Genomic DNA, 18082 nt, shown 5'->3' on the forward strand with positions numbered 1-18082 from the left:
TTAACTCAGAATTTAATTTAAGTTTATGAATGATACAATGAACTATTCATACAAAAACTAAGCTTATATTATATATTGAGCCAAGTTCGATTTTATTTTATAAGACAAATATGAAAAATCCTTTTAAGTTGTCAAAATCAAAAGAAATATTACTCAGCCTAATTATGTCGCTCATTTGCAGCCTAAACACATATCATTTTCTGGCTCTGTCTTTTTTAGCAGGCATTAAATGAATGCAAAAGAAACTTCGAAGCTTTCAAATGTATAACAAAATATATAGATAGGACACAGCAACGTTATTCTAGAAATTATGCATACGTTACATTGAATTTATGGCTTTGATATTTGCTTGCAGATCACTTCTTATTCCACTCTTTCATCTGTGTTTAATTCCTTATTTAATATGCTATAATCAAGCTTCTGATGTCATGAAACTTGCATAGGTCTCACCAAAGCAAGATTTTGCTAATAGTGATACTAGGTGTGGCTCAATAAGTTTAAAGGTTTAAAATGAAATATTTAAATTAGGTTTTTTTTATTGAAATTCAAAAAATTATTAAAATTTTATTTTTCTAACATTTTGAGATGTAAAATTTTTAATTAAATTTTTACAATTAAGATCTTCTAATTTTTCCTTTTCAATTGATAACATAATCAATCCATTTAACTTTTCTTGAGATATTATTAATCTTAAATAAGATTTTATTAATTTTAGTTTTGAAAAACTAATTTCCCCTGAAGCAACACTTACATGAATTGTTAACATTATTCTAAAAGTAATATATACATTTGGAAATGAATTGAGTCTTCTTATATGATTAAGTATGTCAATTGGATTGTTTTCTTCTATTTCTATAATTTCTTGTAAAACTTTTAACTTTGAAAATAAATCTAAATCATCAATATCAGAATAATTGTTATATTTTAAGAAATTAAGGCAATATTCTTTCAAACTATTACCATCTCATGACTTCAACTTTTTATCGCTAAATAAAAACTAAAAGTACTTTTATATATTTTAAATTGTTCAAATCTACTTTGGAGTAAAAAATTGCTTGATCTAATATATATATATATATATATATATATATATATATATAAGAAGTAATTAATTCTAAATGATTCTTAAGAGATCTAGTTATTTCATTATTAACATTCTCATCAAATTGTTTTTTCTATGAATAATATGTGTATCATGAAATTTTGTAGTTTGGTATCTGCTCTCGTTTCTAACCATTCCCTTTAGATAAACTCAAAAATAGAGGGTGGAGATATGGAGAACTAATTTAATGTCATTAATTTTGGCACTTGGCATATATATGTTTCCCCCTATCATCGCTATGACCAGAGCTCTTACTCAGTTGTATTTCTACTTGATATGGATAAAAGCGTTATCCTATATCAACTATGATTATATGTCAAAAAATAGTGTTTCTTTAGTTTCTCTATATTTACATGCAACAGGTTTTTTATTTATATTTTTTATTTTTATAAATTCATTTATAATAAAATTTTTAATATTCATCATCTATGTTATTTTACGCGTGATTTAAAGATATATCTAACTAATGCTACGATAATTGATAAGAGTGGCTTCGGCCTAACAAAAATAATGATACTTGGTCCCTATTTATATGCTTTATACAATCTTTTAATGCGTGTCATGAATGAGGACACGTAGAAGGCATTAAAATCAGTTTTCAATTGAAAAGAATTCTAATGTGTATTTATAAATTCATGTAATATTATAATTTAAAAAATATGATTTAAAGAATATTTCTTACATAATTTCTTAATAATAATATGATAAGGACCTTCTTATTTTGGGATAAGGGTAAGCTTTAACTAATCTAACATGTAGACATCAACAGTGTTATTACTAACAGCACTTCAATAACATTAGGTATATATAAAAACTTAGGTAACCTAACAAGAGATACTTGAAATGAATAGTTACTCAATCCATGTAAGAATATGCGAACTTTTTTGAAATAATTTTTTTACAAAGAGTTTAATTTTTTTAAAAACAAGAAAAGATTTTTTATTAGAAAAGGAAGAGTCACAACAAAACAAAAAAAGAACCATTTTCAACTGCCCACATATATATGCAAGAACTACTAGATAATTTGCTCAATTCTTAATTAATTAACATAAAAACATTCAAGTATTTGAATCATAATAACTATATTATCTCCTTACTCAAAAAATTAGGTTTGAATTTTTCATTTTCTCAAATAAAAATTGTAATTATAATAAAATTACTAATATTTATTGATACCTAAGAAGAATTTATAATGAGATGCTTCTCCCTTGTTGATGCTTTGTAAAATGGTCCATTATGTATGAATTGTGGTGAATCCCACGTTAAATTCATAAGTTAAAATCAAGAATTAAAAGATATTTACATGCGTATTCACTACGTCACAATTCTATAAATTAATTTAAGATCAAATCTTAAGTCTTGCCCAACAAGTAATGAAGCAATTAAATGTTACTTAGTCATCCCATGATGGTTATCTTGGAAAACTAATAAGTGTTCTATCTTTATTGATGATAAGGTTGAAATGAAACTCAAATTTCCGACTTCAACTTGAACTTGAACATGATTTAACTTTGTTAATGATTCATACTACCACATCAATCCAGGTACAAAATTTTAAGATTGTAAAATATTCAAGCCAAGTTTGATGATGCATGCATATACAAACTTGAATCAAGTAATAGTTTAAGCAAAGTTGAAACAAACTTTAATGAAATCATACTCAATTTGGAAACTTACAAGTATATTTTCAGTTGCAGTGGCGTATAATGTTGCTTGAAGGTCTGCCCAATAATTAACACTTTCAAGCGTAGGAGTGGATGGGAGAGTGGATTGGGGAAATGAAACAGAGGAACTGTACCTTAGTTTGAAGTATAATTAAAATTTTTAGTTGTTCACATGAACTTCTACTCTCTGTTTTGGTAAATAATTCCCGCGCTTAGTTTAGGCAATACCATTGACTTACATTTGCGGTAAAAAAACTCCTCGCCGGGTTGTTAACTAAGGGTTTAATGTCAGAACCATTTAAATTGATCGATGGTTCAACTTTATACATGATCAGTTCATATGCAAACTCCAACTATCAATTAAAGTTTAAGCCAAATTAATTTCAAACATTCTTTCAAGTTGTTAAAATCAAACTAATTATTACTCAGCTAGCGGATGTGGTTCATTTGCATTGCAGCCTAGGTAAACTCTTATCATTCTCTGCCTCTGTCTTCTTTGGCAGGCATTAAAAGGATGCAAGTAAAACTTGGAAGCTTTCAGATGTATAGGAAAATAGCTAGGACACACAGCAATTTTTTTCTAAGCATTATGCATACGTTACATAAAAACTATAGCTTTGATATTTGCCTACATATCATTTTCTTATTCCACTCTTTCAACTGTGTTTAATCTTATTTAATATGAACAATCATGCCTCTGATGTCATGAAACCTCCATAGTTCTTAGGTTTTGCTAATAGCTGTACAAAGCTCGTAGACCATAAATGTCACCTTGGCCTAGGTTCCTTTTCGCAGTTCCCATTGGGATTATTGGAAACATGATGGCAGCTTCATCCTGACTATGACCAAGGCCGAGCATATGTCCCATTTCATGCACAGCTACCGATTCCAGGTCTACTTCGTTAGGTGCATTAGGATTAGTGCTCCAATTCTCGTCTGCGTTATAGTGAAATCTCCCATCTTGTGGTGCAAAAGCATAGGTAAAGCCAAAATGTTTCCAGGGCCACCAAAAGGAATTCCATCCCCATGATCAATTTCGAAAAGAACCGATGCTGATATCGGCTCGCGTGCCTCGTTCTATAGGATAGGAGCTAAATGGAGAAACAGCTTCCCATTTCTGGAATGCCCAGGCAATGATTTGTGAGCTAACTCCCTGGACACCGGATAGGAAACTGTAGGTAAGTTGGTACTTGCTCCATCTAAAATTTCCTGGTAAAAAAGAATAGTTAGTAACCAACTGAAATATTTCAGAATTAGAACGGTTATGTGTCGTTCCCCCGGTGTAATTAGGTCGCTTAGAGATGATATCAATGACACCACATCTAGGGATCATCATTGCTTTAATTGTATTAGGGTCAATCTTGCCTGTTACTTCGAGATTATAATTTAATTGGTATGATTTAAGGGCAAACTCTAAATAGAGGTCCAAATGATGCTCAAGAACATCGAAGTCATTATTGAGGTAGTAACCAAAGATCTTAAAGAACTTCTTGACTTGATTAGGCCCATTGAGAGAATCTCCTTTCTGAGCGCGTTCAATTCGCCGGAGAGATTCGGGTTCTAGAAATCCAGACTAAACTACAAAAGGTTGCAGAACAAGGAAGAGAAAGATAACTCCAAGAACCTGATGAGAAAGTTTTGGTGCCACTGTAAGCTAGATAGTAAGATCAACTATTGCTTTGGCGTTTGGGTGCATTTTGGGGCTTGCCTACATGCCTATTTGTACTAAAATGCTGGAGCATTAAAGTTTAGGATAGATTATTCTGGTTTTCTACCCATGAAAGAGAAAAAGAAGAAAATTCAACAGGTGGCTATAGATGTGAGTTACTTTGATTAATTTTTCTTGAATTCATTTGATTTGATATATTCTTTTTATTTTTTAAATGTAAACATATAATACACATTTCAATTCATAGACCCATTTGATTGGACATATTTATCAAGATTAAACATTTGATCTTGCGAAATATTATTATGATATATTACAAATGAATTCATTATTTTTTTTGCGTATTTATTAATTATCAAATATGAAGAAAATATATTAAATTCATATTTCAATGTCATTTTTTTAATTTTTTTAGTCAAATAGGCATGTGAAAATAAGGATTTCTAATTTTTATTCCTAAAATCTTAACAATTTAATGTTTTCGTACATAAAAATCTTCCCTTAAAGCCAATCGGTATTCATTTTTGCAGTTTGAGATAAACCCAAAAATAGAGGGTGGAGATATGGAGAACTAATTTAGTGTCATTAATATTGGCACTTGGCATATATATGTTTCTCTCTGTCATCGCTATAGTCAGAGCTCTTAGTTGTATTTCTATTTGATATGGATAAAAGCATTATCCCATATCAACTACGATTATATATGAAATAGAGTGTTTTTATTTTTTAGTTTCTATATATTTATATGCAACAAGTTTTTTATTTTGTTAGTATTCTATATTTTAATAAATTCACTCTTAGTAAAATTTTTAAAATTCATCATCTATGTGTAAGATAATTTCTATATATTTATATGCAACAAGTTTTTTATTTATATTTTTTATTATTAGTATTCTATATTGTTATAAATTCACTGTCAATAAAATTTTTAAAATTCATCATCTATGTATAAGATAATAGCTCGTAAAAAACTTCATCAAGTTTAATTTTGCAAGCGATTCAAGGATATTTTTAAGAAGGGTATGATTATTGATAAGAATGGCTCTGGCCTAACAAAAATAAAGATACTTGGTCCCTATTTATATGCTTTATACGATCTTTTAATATGCGTCATAAATGAGGATACATTAGACGACATTAGAATCAATTTTCAATTGAAAAGAAATCTAATGTTATTTGTAAATTTATTTAATATTGTGATTTTAAAACGTGATTTAAAGAATAGTTTTTATAATATATAATTTCTTAATAATAATAAGATAAAAACTTTCTTATTTTGAAATAAGGGTAAGCTTTAGCTAATCTAACATGTAGACATCAAGAATGTTATTACTAACAAGGAGATCGAGCAAGGTGGGTTCCAAAGAAATCCAGAAATCATCATTGGCTGCCTGAACAATAGCGTCAAGTCCTGTTGACATTGAACACCGGCTTTTGGTAACTCCTCAGTGAATACATTAGCCTCTCGAACAATATAGTGGATTTGGCATCCTCCCATCCAAGACTTTAAGTTATCATTAATAATCTATATGCTTCCATCGGTCATTAAAATGATTTTTCAAATACAAATCACTGATTGATATATCTTCGATTATCATTCTACTTTTTTAATTCACATCGTGGGTGAACATTTCATCGGCAATTTTGTTGAAACATTAATCAATATGCCGACTACATGAGAAGAATATAAAATACAAAAATAAAGCATTAAGCATGTCAATGGTTGAATTCGAGAAAAAGTGAGAATCTTGACCAAAGGATTTAAATCTTATCATAAATAATCCCTAACCAACATTGTTTAAACAAAAAATGAATAAAACAAATCAATATTTCATAGTAATAAATACACAAATCTTGACCATTATTAAACAATCCAACAATACATAAGACAAAGGTGAAAATGAATATAAACTAAATAATTACAATGAATTTTTCCATTCTATCATTGAAAACCAAAATAAAACAAAGTACATAAATCAATAGTAAAAAAGATTAATAAAGGTTAAAATACATGAGAGGTCCTTATACTCATGCGTTTTGTTCAATTAATGCCACGTCAGCATGTAGGAGCCATGTGGCATGCTAAAAGACTACCGCGTCACTCTATTCTTCTCCAAAACACAATGTGCTTTTACTAAGATTTGAATTTAGAACCTCTAACAAGAATACTAAGCTCCTTATTATCATGTCTAAGACTTGACTTTTACTAAATTTTACTTTTGATTTTTTTTTGTCTTATCATGTGACTTTGACATGTTGATGTGACACTATCACGTCATTTTAATATACTAACATGATAGTGCCATGCTAGCAACTTGAGCCTTAATGTTGACGTGGAGCCTTAATGATTGCCACATCAGCATGCCGTTACTTCACATTGTCACGCTAGTAAAATGTGTCACGTCAACATTAACCTCATCCTATTTAATGGCTGAATTGGATATTATTAAGAGGAGGGACTAAATTGGAGCAATTTGTAAAATTGAGAGACAAAATTGCTTCAAATTGGAATAGAGGGATTCAATTGAACAAAATGTCTGAGTACAGAGACCTTCCAAGTATTTTGACCAATATATATTAAGCAAACAAGTAAGATTGCTATGAAGATTATGAATAAATTTTCCTACTGGGAAACTGTTATCACAAGTTGACAGTAATAAGGCAATTTAGCTTAAAAATGCAAAAATAGTGTACAACTCATATTGTCTTTATTTTTTGTGGATTTTTTCAAAAGGTAAGAATTTAAGGTTCTGCATGTGTTAAAATTAAAAGTTTTAAATTTAAATATCAGAATAGAAAAAATATAATTTATAAGATGAATGTGTCATTCAAAATCTTTATGTCGAAACAAAAACTTATAATTTGATCTCTAAGTTGATCAATGATTTTACTATTAACTAAGCTTCATTCTGTGCAGTATTTCAAGTCAAAGATAAGGTTGAGGCAAGGAGATTTTATTTCTTTGCTACTATTTATCCTTGCTGCAGAAAGGCCAAGATTTTCATTTGAAGAAAAAGAGAAAGGAAGAAGGGAAGAATCGCGTAGAAGAGGAAAAAGCATTGGCGGCTAAAGAGAGAAAGTAAAAGGGAGAAATGAAGAGAGAAGAAGTAAAGAAGGAATAAATAGCTAAGTTTGGAGAGATAAAACAACGTCGTTTTGGAGTTTTAATGGAGAAGAGGCAAATTGGTGTAGTTTTAGGACTTCAAGTTGCCACACAAGCACCAAAACGGTGTGTTTTGAGTGAGGCTTCACAAGCACCAAAACGGCCGCTCTTAGCCCTAGCAAGGTATGGGCTCCTTTGAGCTTTGATGCTTGAGTTATTTTATTGGGTTGAATTATATTAATTATTATGTTAGTTAAGTCATTAAATCTATTATGATTTGCTTAAATTAGTTTCTCATATTTAAAAGTTTGTTTTTATTTTTATTTAAGGTTAGTAAGTAAAATAATATTAATAATAATAGGTATACAAGTAATAATTGAGAATATATGTACCTATATTTATTTTAGAGTAAGAAGATTAAAAAGAACAAAAATAGAAAAACTATAGGAAAAAATAATAATAGATAAATATTTAGTTATAAAAAATAATAAAATATCTAGTAAACAACTTTATAGATTTAGGTAGATAAAATATATACATATATGTAAAAGGAAAAAGGAGAAAAGAAAGATCTAAAAATTAACTTTTAGGTAAAAGAAGAATAATATGATAAATATAGAAATAGATAAATATTTAGTTATACGAAAACGGCATTTAAGTAGATGAAAAAATAAGTATATAAAGTAAACATATTTAGTTATAAAATAATAATAATAATAATAATAATAATAATGAGTTAAGATTTAAAAGGTAAATAACTAGTTGTAAAAAGTGGGTATAGAAGAAAATAGAATAAAAAAGAGGAAAGTAATATTTAGGGTTAATAATTAAGAAAATAGAATATATATGTGTGTAAAAATGCATGTGCATATATAATATTATTAATAGAGAGAATATTAAATTATATCGACGATGAGATGTCTATTTAGAGCACGAGAAGTCACAATTCTGAATAAATTTCCTTAGATTAAGGATTTTTATTAAGACCCCACTAGTATAATAGGATGGTTTTAATTTTAAATCCCGATGTTTGCAATTTAAATAAATAAAAAACAAATTAAATTAATTTCTAATCAAACAAAAAAATAAAAAATAATAGAATAATAATGACAATAATAAATACAAGAAGGAATAACTGAAATGCATTTTTTAAAAATATATAGGGCTATGAAAAATGATGATATTCATAATGATAAATAAATAATAAAAATAAAATTTTCAAAAATAGTAAACTAATAATAACAATAAATATAACTAAAATATAAAAAGCAAATGTATATAATCATAACAAATAGACTTATGGGAAAAGAAAAAAAATAGTTAGTCAAAAGAAAATAGGTTAGGCAATTAAAAAAAAAAGAAATTGAGTGATAAGAAATATACGCATAAATAATAGTAATCCTGAAACAAAATATTTGATTAAAGAAATAGTGTTTAGGTATAAGGAAAATATACATAGAAAAATAGATAAATACTTAAACATATAAGAATATGTAATAAAATAAAATTAAGTAAAAATAAAATATTTATTCATGATATACATATATATAAAGATAAATAATTTCTAAACAAATAACAAAAGAGTTACGGGAAAGTTTAGAATGAATACTGAAATTTATGGGTACATCACAACTCATTATTGTATTGTTAAATGTCATGGCATGTAGACGTATTGTGTGCACGAGTCAAAACCCCAATAATGGGATTTTTCGAAATAGCTTGCGAAGATGAGTTCCTTTGAAAAATTTCTTAGGTGAAAAGATACCTTCGAGTCTCACTAGTATGATAAGAGGGCTCGGAGGATGTTTTTAATAAAAGACTTTTGCTCGTAATAGATTTGCATTCACGAAAAAATATAATTTTTACATGCAAACAACTATCTCAATGATGAAATGTACTCGTTAAATTTGCAAAAGCGAGTTTCTTGGGTATTTCTCTAAGTGAAAGAATATTCCAAAATCACACCAGTGTGATGGGCGGATTTGAGAAGTACACTCAATAAAATATTTTCGTTTAGCATTATTCAAATTTTATGCCATGCATTTTATAATTGCATCATCTACACGTCACACTCGTAAGATCAAATAAAATGTTTAATTTGTTAATAAAATAAAGAACAAAGTAAATAAACAGTAATTAGGGAAACATAAGAATAAAATCAATGGTTTAGACTATAATAGGATAACATATAATTAAATTGCACTGTTCATGAAACAAACGTCACAAAGTGCTAATCCTTCCCCATGCATAAACGTACTCTAGAACCTTACTTTAAAAAATTTTCTTAGACCAAGTCATTGTTCCTTTGATAGACCTAAAATCAATTTAGAACTCCATTAAAGAGAACTAACGTAATAAATGGCCAATCGCATCTAAACAAAAAAGATTGATAATGATTTCCTAAATTTTTTACCTCTAACGATTGGGTTCTTGGACCTGGCACATTACAACAACCGCAACAGCTTGAACTGTAAGGGAGAGAAAGAAAGCTGCGGAAATTAGATGATGAGAAAGCTTGGTAGCCATTGCTTTTGATAAAGGTAGTAAAAAAAAATTCAATTATGGGAATTTTTTTGTTGTTTTTGTAATTAAACCAAAGCCAAAGATTGGCTACTTCTTAGAGTCGCTTTGAGTTTGAATTCAATGATCAGCTTGGAGTACGAACTTAAATTTGAACTTAACTTTACTGAGAGAAAAAAAATTTAAGTTTAATCAGAATTTGATTTAAGTTTATGAATGATAGAATGATCTATTCATACAAAACCTAAGCTTATATTATATATTGATCCAAGTTCGATTATCTTTAAGCCAAATATGAAAAATTCTTTTAAGTTGTCAAAATAAAAAAGATATTACTCAGCCTAATTATTTCGCTCATTTGCAGGCTAAACACTTATCATTTTCTGCCTTCGTCTTTTTAGCGGGCATTAAATGAATGAAAGGGAAACTTCGAAGCTTTCAAATGCATAAGAAAATATATAGATAGGACACAGCAACTTTATTCTAGAAATTATGCATACGTTTCATTGAAATTATGGCTTTGATATTTGCTTGTAGATCACTTCTTATTCCACTCTTTCATCTGTGTCTAATCACTTATTTAATATGCTATAATCAAGCTTCTGACTCATGAAACCTGCATTGGTGTCAGCAAAGCAAGATTTTGCTAATAGCCATACAGAGCTCGTAGACCATTAATGTCATCTTGGCCTAAGTTCCTTTTGGTAGCTCCAGCTGGTAGAGATGGAAACATGATCGCAGCTTGATCCTGACTATGACCAAGGCCGAGATTATGTCCTATTTCATGCACAGCTACAGACTGCAGGTCTATTTGGTTAGATGCAGTAGGATTAGGGCTCCAATTCTCGTCTGCATCATAGTGAAATCTCCCATCTTGTGGTGCAAAAGCATGAGCCAAAATGTTTCCAGGGCCATCAAAAGGATAGCCATCCCCATGATCATATCGGTAAAACCCGATCCTGATATCTGCTCGGTTGCCTTGTGCTACCTCCTGGAATCTGAATGGAGAAACATTTGCCCATGTCTGGAATGCCTGGGCAATGATAGGTCTTAGTACTTGTGGGCTAACTACCTGGACGCCGGGTAGGAAATTGTAGGTAAGTTGGTACCTGCTCCATCTAGGATTTCCAGGGAAAAAGGAATAGTTAGCAACCAAGTGAAATATGACGCCATGAGGAGTTCCCCCAGTGCCATTAGAAGTTCGGATAGGGATGATATCAGGCACACCACATCTAGGGATCATCATTGTTTTAATTGTATCATGGTCAATCTTGCCTGTTACTTTGAGATAATAATTTTGTTGATATGCTTTAAGGGCAGACTCTAAAGAGTCGTCAAAATGATCGTCAGTAAGATTGAGGTCATTGGGGTAGTAACCAAAGGCCTTAAGGTACTTCTTGACTTGACTAAGCCCATTGAGAGTATCTCCGTTCTGAGCTCGTTCAAGATTCCGAAGGGTTTCGGGTTCTAGAGGTCTAGACTTAACTACAAAAGGTTGCAGAACAAGGAAGAGAAAGATAGCTCCAAAAACCTGATGAGAAAGTTTTGGGGCCATTGCAAGCTAGCTAGGTAGTAAGATCAACTATTGCTTTGGTGTTTTGGGGTGCATTATGGTGCTTGGCTTCATGCCTATTTATACTAAAATGCTGTAGCATTGAAGTTTAGGCTAGATTATTTTGGCTTTCTACACATGAAAGAGAAAAAGAAGAAAATTCTATTGGCGTTTAGGTCACCACTCACTAGATGTGAGTTCCGTAATTGTGATTAATTTTTCTAGTTCATTGAACCCATTTAATTTGATATATTTTTCTTATTTTTTAAATATAAACATATAATACATATATTTCAGTTCATATATAGACCCATTTCATTTGTAATATTTATCTAGATTATCACTAATGAAACTCATACTTTTCAAAAAAAAATATTTATCAAGATTAAAAATTAGATCCGCTGAAATATTATCATGAAATAGGTAAGTATATTACAATTGAATTAATATTTTTTTTTGCGTATTTATTAGTTAGTAAATATGAAGAAAATATATCAAATTCATATTTTAATGTCATTTTTTTAACTTTTTTAATCAAATAGGCACGTGATCATTACGATTTCTAAATTTATTCTTAAAATGTTAATAATTTAATATATATTTTTATACATATACATACATACATATATTTATATATATATCTTCCTTTAAAACCAACCTATATTCATTTATGCAGTTTGGTATCTACTCTCGTTTGCAACCATTCACTTTAGATAAACTCAAAAATGGAGGGTGGAGATATGGGGAACTAATTTAGTGTCATTAATTTTGGCACTTGGCATGTATATGTTTCCCTCTGTCATCGCTATAGCCAGAGCTCTTACTCAGTTGCACTTCCATTTGATATGGATAAAAGCATTATCCTACATCAACTACGATTGGCAAAGTATGATTACATATGAAAATAAAGTTTTTTTTTGTTTTAGTTTCTATATATTTATATGCAAGAAATTTTTTTATTTATATTTTTTATTGTTAGTATTTTATATTTTTATAAATTCACTTATGGTAAAAGTTTTAAAATTAATCATCAATGTAGAAATTAATAGCCCGTAGCAAAACTTCACAATATTAAAGATATTTTTAATGAATGGTCCAATAATTGATAAGGGTTACTCCGACCTAACAAAAGAAACCAGACAGTAGTAAGCTAGCTCGTTGTCAACCATACAAGAAACGTAGTATGCTGACTGATCAGGGCCTCGGACTTTGAAGAAACTAATCGGAGGTCGTACAGGTGGGTTTCTAGAAGTAAGCAATCCAGAAATCATCATTGGCTACCCAAACATTAGCATCAAGTCCTGTTTACATCGAACACCGGCTTTTGATAACTACTCTGCGAATACATTAGCTTCTCAAACAATATATTGGATTTGGCATCCTCCCAGCCAACACTTTAAGTTATCAATTTAATAATATATTAGCTTCTGTTGGGCATTTCGTCGATCAGTAAAATGACTTTTTAAATACAAATTACGAACTGATATTCTATTAGGAATTTCATCGGCTATCAAACTACCTTTTTAATACACATAATTGATGGATATTTTATTGATAATTCTGTTAGAACATTGATCAATGTACCGATTACATTTTTTGTTGATAAATCAGTCGGCAATTTTCGTTAGTAATAAATATACTAACAAAATGGATCCATCGATATTTTTTGTGCCCTTCCCTTTTAATGCACCCCAAATAATTAACAACAGAATATACTCTGATGGAAAATCCTAACAATATTCTATTGATGATACATCGAATATTTGATTATTTTCAATCCGTCAATATTTCATCAACAATTGATAGAAAGTTATTAACAGATTTCTATCAATGGACTTGACTTTGTCATTAAAAGTCCGTTTTTCTGATAATAAGTGAAACGTAAATAATATGAATATAATAAAAGGTATCAAACATGTAACCAGCTAACCAGTTAGATGGAAAACTTGTTTGATTATAGTATCAATAATTGAAAAATATCATGAAAATTTTGTTTTAATATGAATATGAATATAATTGAATAACTATTATTATCGTATACATCGATGTTGTAGTTGAAAAAATTTTATAACTTTTTGTTTATATGCTTGTCACGCATTCAATCTAATTATAAATTAAATTGATATATAACAATCATATAAATTCACATATAGTAAAATTTTGAAACTTCATCATCTATTTATAGGATTGTAGCTCATAGAAAAACTTTATAAAGCTGAATAAGTGATTAAAGGGATATTTCTTACAAATGATGCGATAATTGATCAGACTGGATCAAACCACCATTTTAGGTTGCATGCCCACATAGTTGTACCATATCTTTAATTTACAATCCTGGCCTAACATAAAACAAGATATTTGGCCCCTGTTTATGCTTTGTACAATATTCAAATGTACATCCATGAATGAGGATATGTTTGACGTGAATGTGTAAACATCTAGTCTTTATTTCAAAAGATATTTACTTTATATATGTAAATTTATTACATTATTATTGTGATTAAAAATGTGATTTAATGGTACCCGAGCATTTGGTTTATTGATTGGTGCATTATCTCTTACCTACAGAACAGGGTTCAAATCTCCCCTCCCCTAATAAGAAAAAAAAGTGATTTAATGAATATTTTCTTACAAAAAATGGCAATGTATATATTTTTATAATTGAAAAGAGGAGAATTTAAATTCTACTCTTGTCTAAATATCATATACCAACCAATGAACCAAATGCTTGGAGTGCTATATATATGCAAGGGCTATTAGATAATTTGTTCAATTCTTAATTAATTAACATAAAAGCATTTGAACATTTGAATCATAATAGATGTATTATCTTTATTCAAAATATTGGGTTTGAATTTTTCATTCTCTCAAATAAAAAATATAATTATAATAAAAATTACTAATATTTATTGATACCTAAGAAAATTTTAAGAATGAGATGCATCTCCCTTATTGATGCTCTGTAAAATGGTCCATTATGCATGTATCGAGAATTAAAAGACATTTAGAGGCATATTCACCACATCACAATTCTACCAGCGGCTCTTGAGGCTCCGAGAGGTCTTTATTCCTTTTAAGTGTAAATTATTTGTACCATAAATTAATTTAAGATAATATCTCAAGTCTTGCCCAACAATTAATGAAGTAATTAATTGTTAATTAGTCATCCCATGATGATTATCTTGGAAAACTAGCCAGTGTTTTATCTTTAATGATGATAAGGTTGAAATTAAACCCAAATTTCCAACTTGAACTTGAACATGATTTAACTTTGTTAATGATTCATAATACCAAATCAATCCCAGTACAAAACTAAGATTGTAAAATATTCAAGCCAAGTTTGATGATGTATGTATATACAAGCTTGAATCAGGTAACGGTTTAAGCAAAATTGAAACAAACTTTAATGAAATCATAATCAATTTGGAAACGTACAAGTATATATTCTATAAAGTAGCTGCTCCTCTTTTTGTTGGTTGCTGCTTTTTCCTCCTTTGGATCGTGGGTTTTTATATCCACGGTCGGTTGAGGGGTGGGGTAGCCGACTGTTTATTTGTCTGTTATTTCTTTTGTTTTATTTAGTTTTATTTCTTGTTCTTTGCTTTAATTTTGTTCTAATCTTATTTTTATTTAATTATACCCTTTGATCTGTCTTTAAGTTTGATTAATTAGTAAATCTTGTTTTCGGCCATGATCGTTGGGCTTATTGAATTATAAGGCCCAAAGAGCTCCTAAAGACAAAGCCCTAAGATGAGTTGTACCAATTTCCAAGCCTAAATAACTAATGGCTAAAAATGAAAAATAAAAATATGAAATTAAAAAAATGGATTTTTTTTTTTGAAAAAATGGGTGTCTACACATATAAGTCATTTTGATACAGCCATTCCTTATATAATAACAAAGATAAGGCCACACCACTTAAATTCTTCTGTTAAGCATAGATGAGGCTTCAGTTTAGAGAAACATATGGAGAAATAATTTAGTTATTAAATATATACCAGGCAGACAAGCAAGATCGCTATGAAGATTATGAATAAATTTTTCTACTGGGAGAAACCTCTTTGTTATCACAAGTTGACAGTAATAAGGCACTTTAGCTTGAAAATGCAAAAATAGTGCACAACTCATATTATCTTTGTTTTCTGTGAATTTTTTCAATGATAAGAATTTAAAATTCTGCTTGTGTTAAAATTAAAAGTTTAGAAATTTAAATTTTAAATAAAAGAAATATAATTTATAAGATGACTGTGTCATTCAAAATCTTTTATATCTAAACAAAAACTGATATTATGATCTCTAAGCTGATTAATTATTTTAATATTAACTAAGCTAAGCTCGGAATTTCCCTACAAGGCAAAAAACACCCATGAGCTGCTAGTAGGCCCGTTAGCCGTGTCTGCCTGCAAATGAAACATGTTTATGCACAAGGTGCCTTATTTTCTACAAAGAATTACCCATCATTAAATGCAGTCGTGGAACCAATATTTCATGTTTTGAAGATGGAAATAATGTCTATTTAATAATTAGATTAAAAATTTAATGTTTGTAGGAGTAAAATTATAAAATTTTGTAATAGTTTTAGTTTGATTTTTTTTAAAGTTTCAATTTTGATCTTAATTATTTTAAATATTTGACTAAATTGAAGTTTAATAATTATGTATTTGAAAATTATTTTATTCATAGGTTTGCAAAGAATATATTTAATATTAAGTAGTAATGATTCATAAACAAAAAGTAGCCAAATTTAGAAAAATTTGATTAAAAAAAAGTCAAATTTAGATATTAATTATGAAAGGAAAGATTGTTACTGTATTAAAAAAGATACAACTGGAGAAAAAAAAGAAAATCTTAATCCGTCTCAGCCCGTGAAAGAAATTCAACTCCCCATCATTAGGAAAGCTCATTTCCGTACTAGCTATACAAAGCTCGTATGCCATCAATATCATCTTGGCCTAGATTCCTTTTGATGGTTCCGGGCATGTATAAAGCGAACATAATCGCATTCGGATCCTGACTATGTCCAAGGCCTAGAAGATGTCCTATTTCATGCACAGCTACGGATTCCACATCAATTTGGTTCATTGTGGTGGGATTAGTGCTCCAGTTCTCATCTGCATCATAATGAAACCTTCCGTCTTGCGGTGCAAAAGCATGAGCCAAAACGTTTCCCGGGCCGTCGAAAGGATAGCTATCCCAATGAAAGCGGCGGTGAAACCCGATCACGATATCGGCTCGGGTGAATGTCGGTGCCTCTTGAAATGTGAATTGAGAAACAGCTGCCCATTTCTCGAAAGCCCTTGCGATGATAGGCCTCAATTGTTGAACGCTGATCACTGTTGCACTGGAACGGAAAGTGTAGGTGAGTTGACGCTTGCTCCATTTAGGCATCCCATCAAAAAAGGTATAATTAGGTACCATGTCAAGCTTGTCATACTCAAAATTTGACTCGTTAAAAATGTCAGCAACACCACATCTAGGGATTAACATTTCTTTGATGGTATCAGGGTCGAATCTCCCTGATACCTCGAGACGATAATTTTTTTGATATTTTTTGAGGGCGGATTCCAACGAGGCGTCATAATCATCAGTGAGATTGATGTGATTAGGGTAATAGCCAAAGGTCTTGAAGTATTGCTTGACTTGATTAAGCCCTTTAACTTTGTATCCCTTTTGAGCTCCCTGTAGAAATTGGAGGGAGTTGGAAAATTGGATTTCAGACTTAACCACCAAAGCTTGAACTACAAGGAAGAGAAAGAAAGCTTCGGAAATTAGATGATGAGAAAGCTTGGCGGCCATTGCTTCTGCTTGAGGCAGTAGAAGAAAATTCAATTATTTATACTCAAAAAGTTGGGTGCTTGCATGCGTTTACTACAACAACTCTCTTTGATAAATGTTTAGGCTACGTTCGGCGCAAAGTCTTCCTTCCTATTTATTTACTTACTTTATTCTACACAAATTGACCATAGAAGTAATTAAGTTAGGACTGCCTTCAATTTTACTTTTTCATGCAAGATAAACAAAAGAAAATTTAATGTCGAGTTCGGTAAGCACTAAAAGAGCTAAGACCAGATATTAAACTCCAAAAAAACCGATAGTTTTAAATTTATATTTGACATAATTTCCTTTTACTAGCAAAATAAACTTGTGATCTTAAAAGTAAATATTTTCACTTAAAAATCTAACCCCATATTTCATTGTTCTTGTACATTTATAATCTTGAAAAGAATTTTCTATTTACTTTTCTTCTTCACTCCTTTTCGTTTTGCCAAAATTTTCTATTTAATTTTTAACCATTCAATTTTTAGATTGACTTTATCTTCTCACTCACTTTTTAAATAGATTTTTAATAAATGGTGAAAATGGAAAAAAAAAAAAGAAGAAGGCAATTTAGGGGAGTGAAGGCTATAAAGTAACACTGTACCATGAATTAATGTCTTCAAGTAGCTCGCCGGGCTACTTTCTTTCCAAAGGT

General features: G+C 29.9%; 2 protein-coding genes and 1 pseudogene across 2 annotated transcripts; all 3 read right to left on the minus strand.

Moving 5' to 3' along the window:
• Positions 1-3499: 3499 nt before the first annotated feature.
• On the minus strand, positions 3500-5856 carry LOC110426036 (metalloendoproteinase 1-like; annotated as a pseudogene).
• A 4679-nt stretch (positions 5857-10535) lies between these two features.
• On the minus strand, positions 10536-11659 carry LOC110425854 (metalloendoproteinase 1-like). The gene has a single exon (XM_021440916.2). The coding sequence runs from the start codon at positions 11611-11613 to the stop codon at positions 10705-10707; it is 909 nt and encodes a 302-aa protein (XP_021296591.1). The 5' UTR covers positions 11614-11659; the 3' UTR covers positions 10536-10704.
• A 4704-nt stretch (positions 11660-16363) lies between these two features.
• Positions 16364-17429, minus strand: LOC110425880 (metalloendoproteinase 1-like). The gene has a single exon (XM_021440954.2). It carries the CDS (start codon positions 17404-17406, stop codon positions 16522-16524), a length of 885 nt encoding a protein of 294 aa, XP_021296629.1. The 5' UTR covers positions 17407-17429; the 3' UTR covers positions 16364-16521.
• Positions 17430-18082: the final 653 nt, after the last annotated feature.

Source organism: Theobroma umbraticum, unplaced genomic scaffold, assembly GCF_002168275.2.
Source record: "Theobroma umbraticum cultivar Fairchild unplaced genomic scaffold, ASM216827v3 scaffold_12.1, whole genome shotgun sequence".
Lineage (NCBI taxonomy): Eukaryota > Viridiplantae > Streptophyta > Magnoliopsida > Malvales > Malvaceae > Theobroma > Theobroma umbraticum.

Bases quoted from the DNA above. Each gene is read 5' to 3' on its own strand.
- LOC110425880 (XM_021440954.2), bottom strand. From the start codon at position 17,406: ATGGCCGCCAAGCTTTCTCATCATCTAATTTCCGAAGCTTTCTTTCTC.
- LOC110425854 (XM_021440916.2), bottom strand. From the start codon at position 11,613: ATGGCCCCAAAACTTTCTCATCAGGTTTTTGGAGCTATCTTTCTCTTC.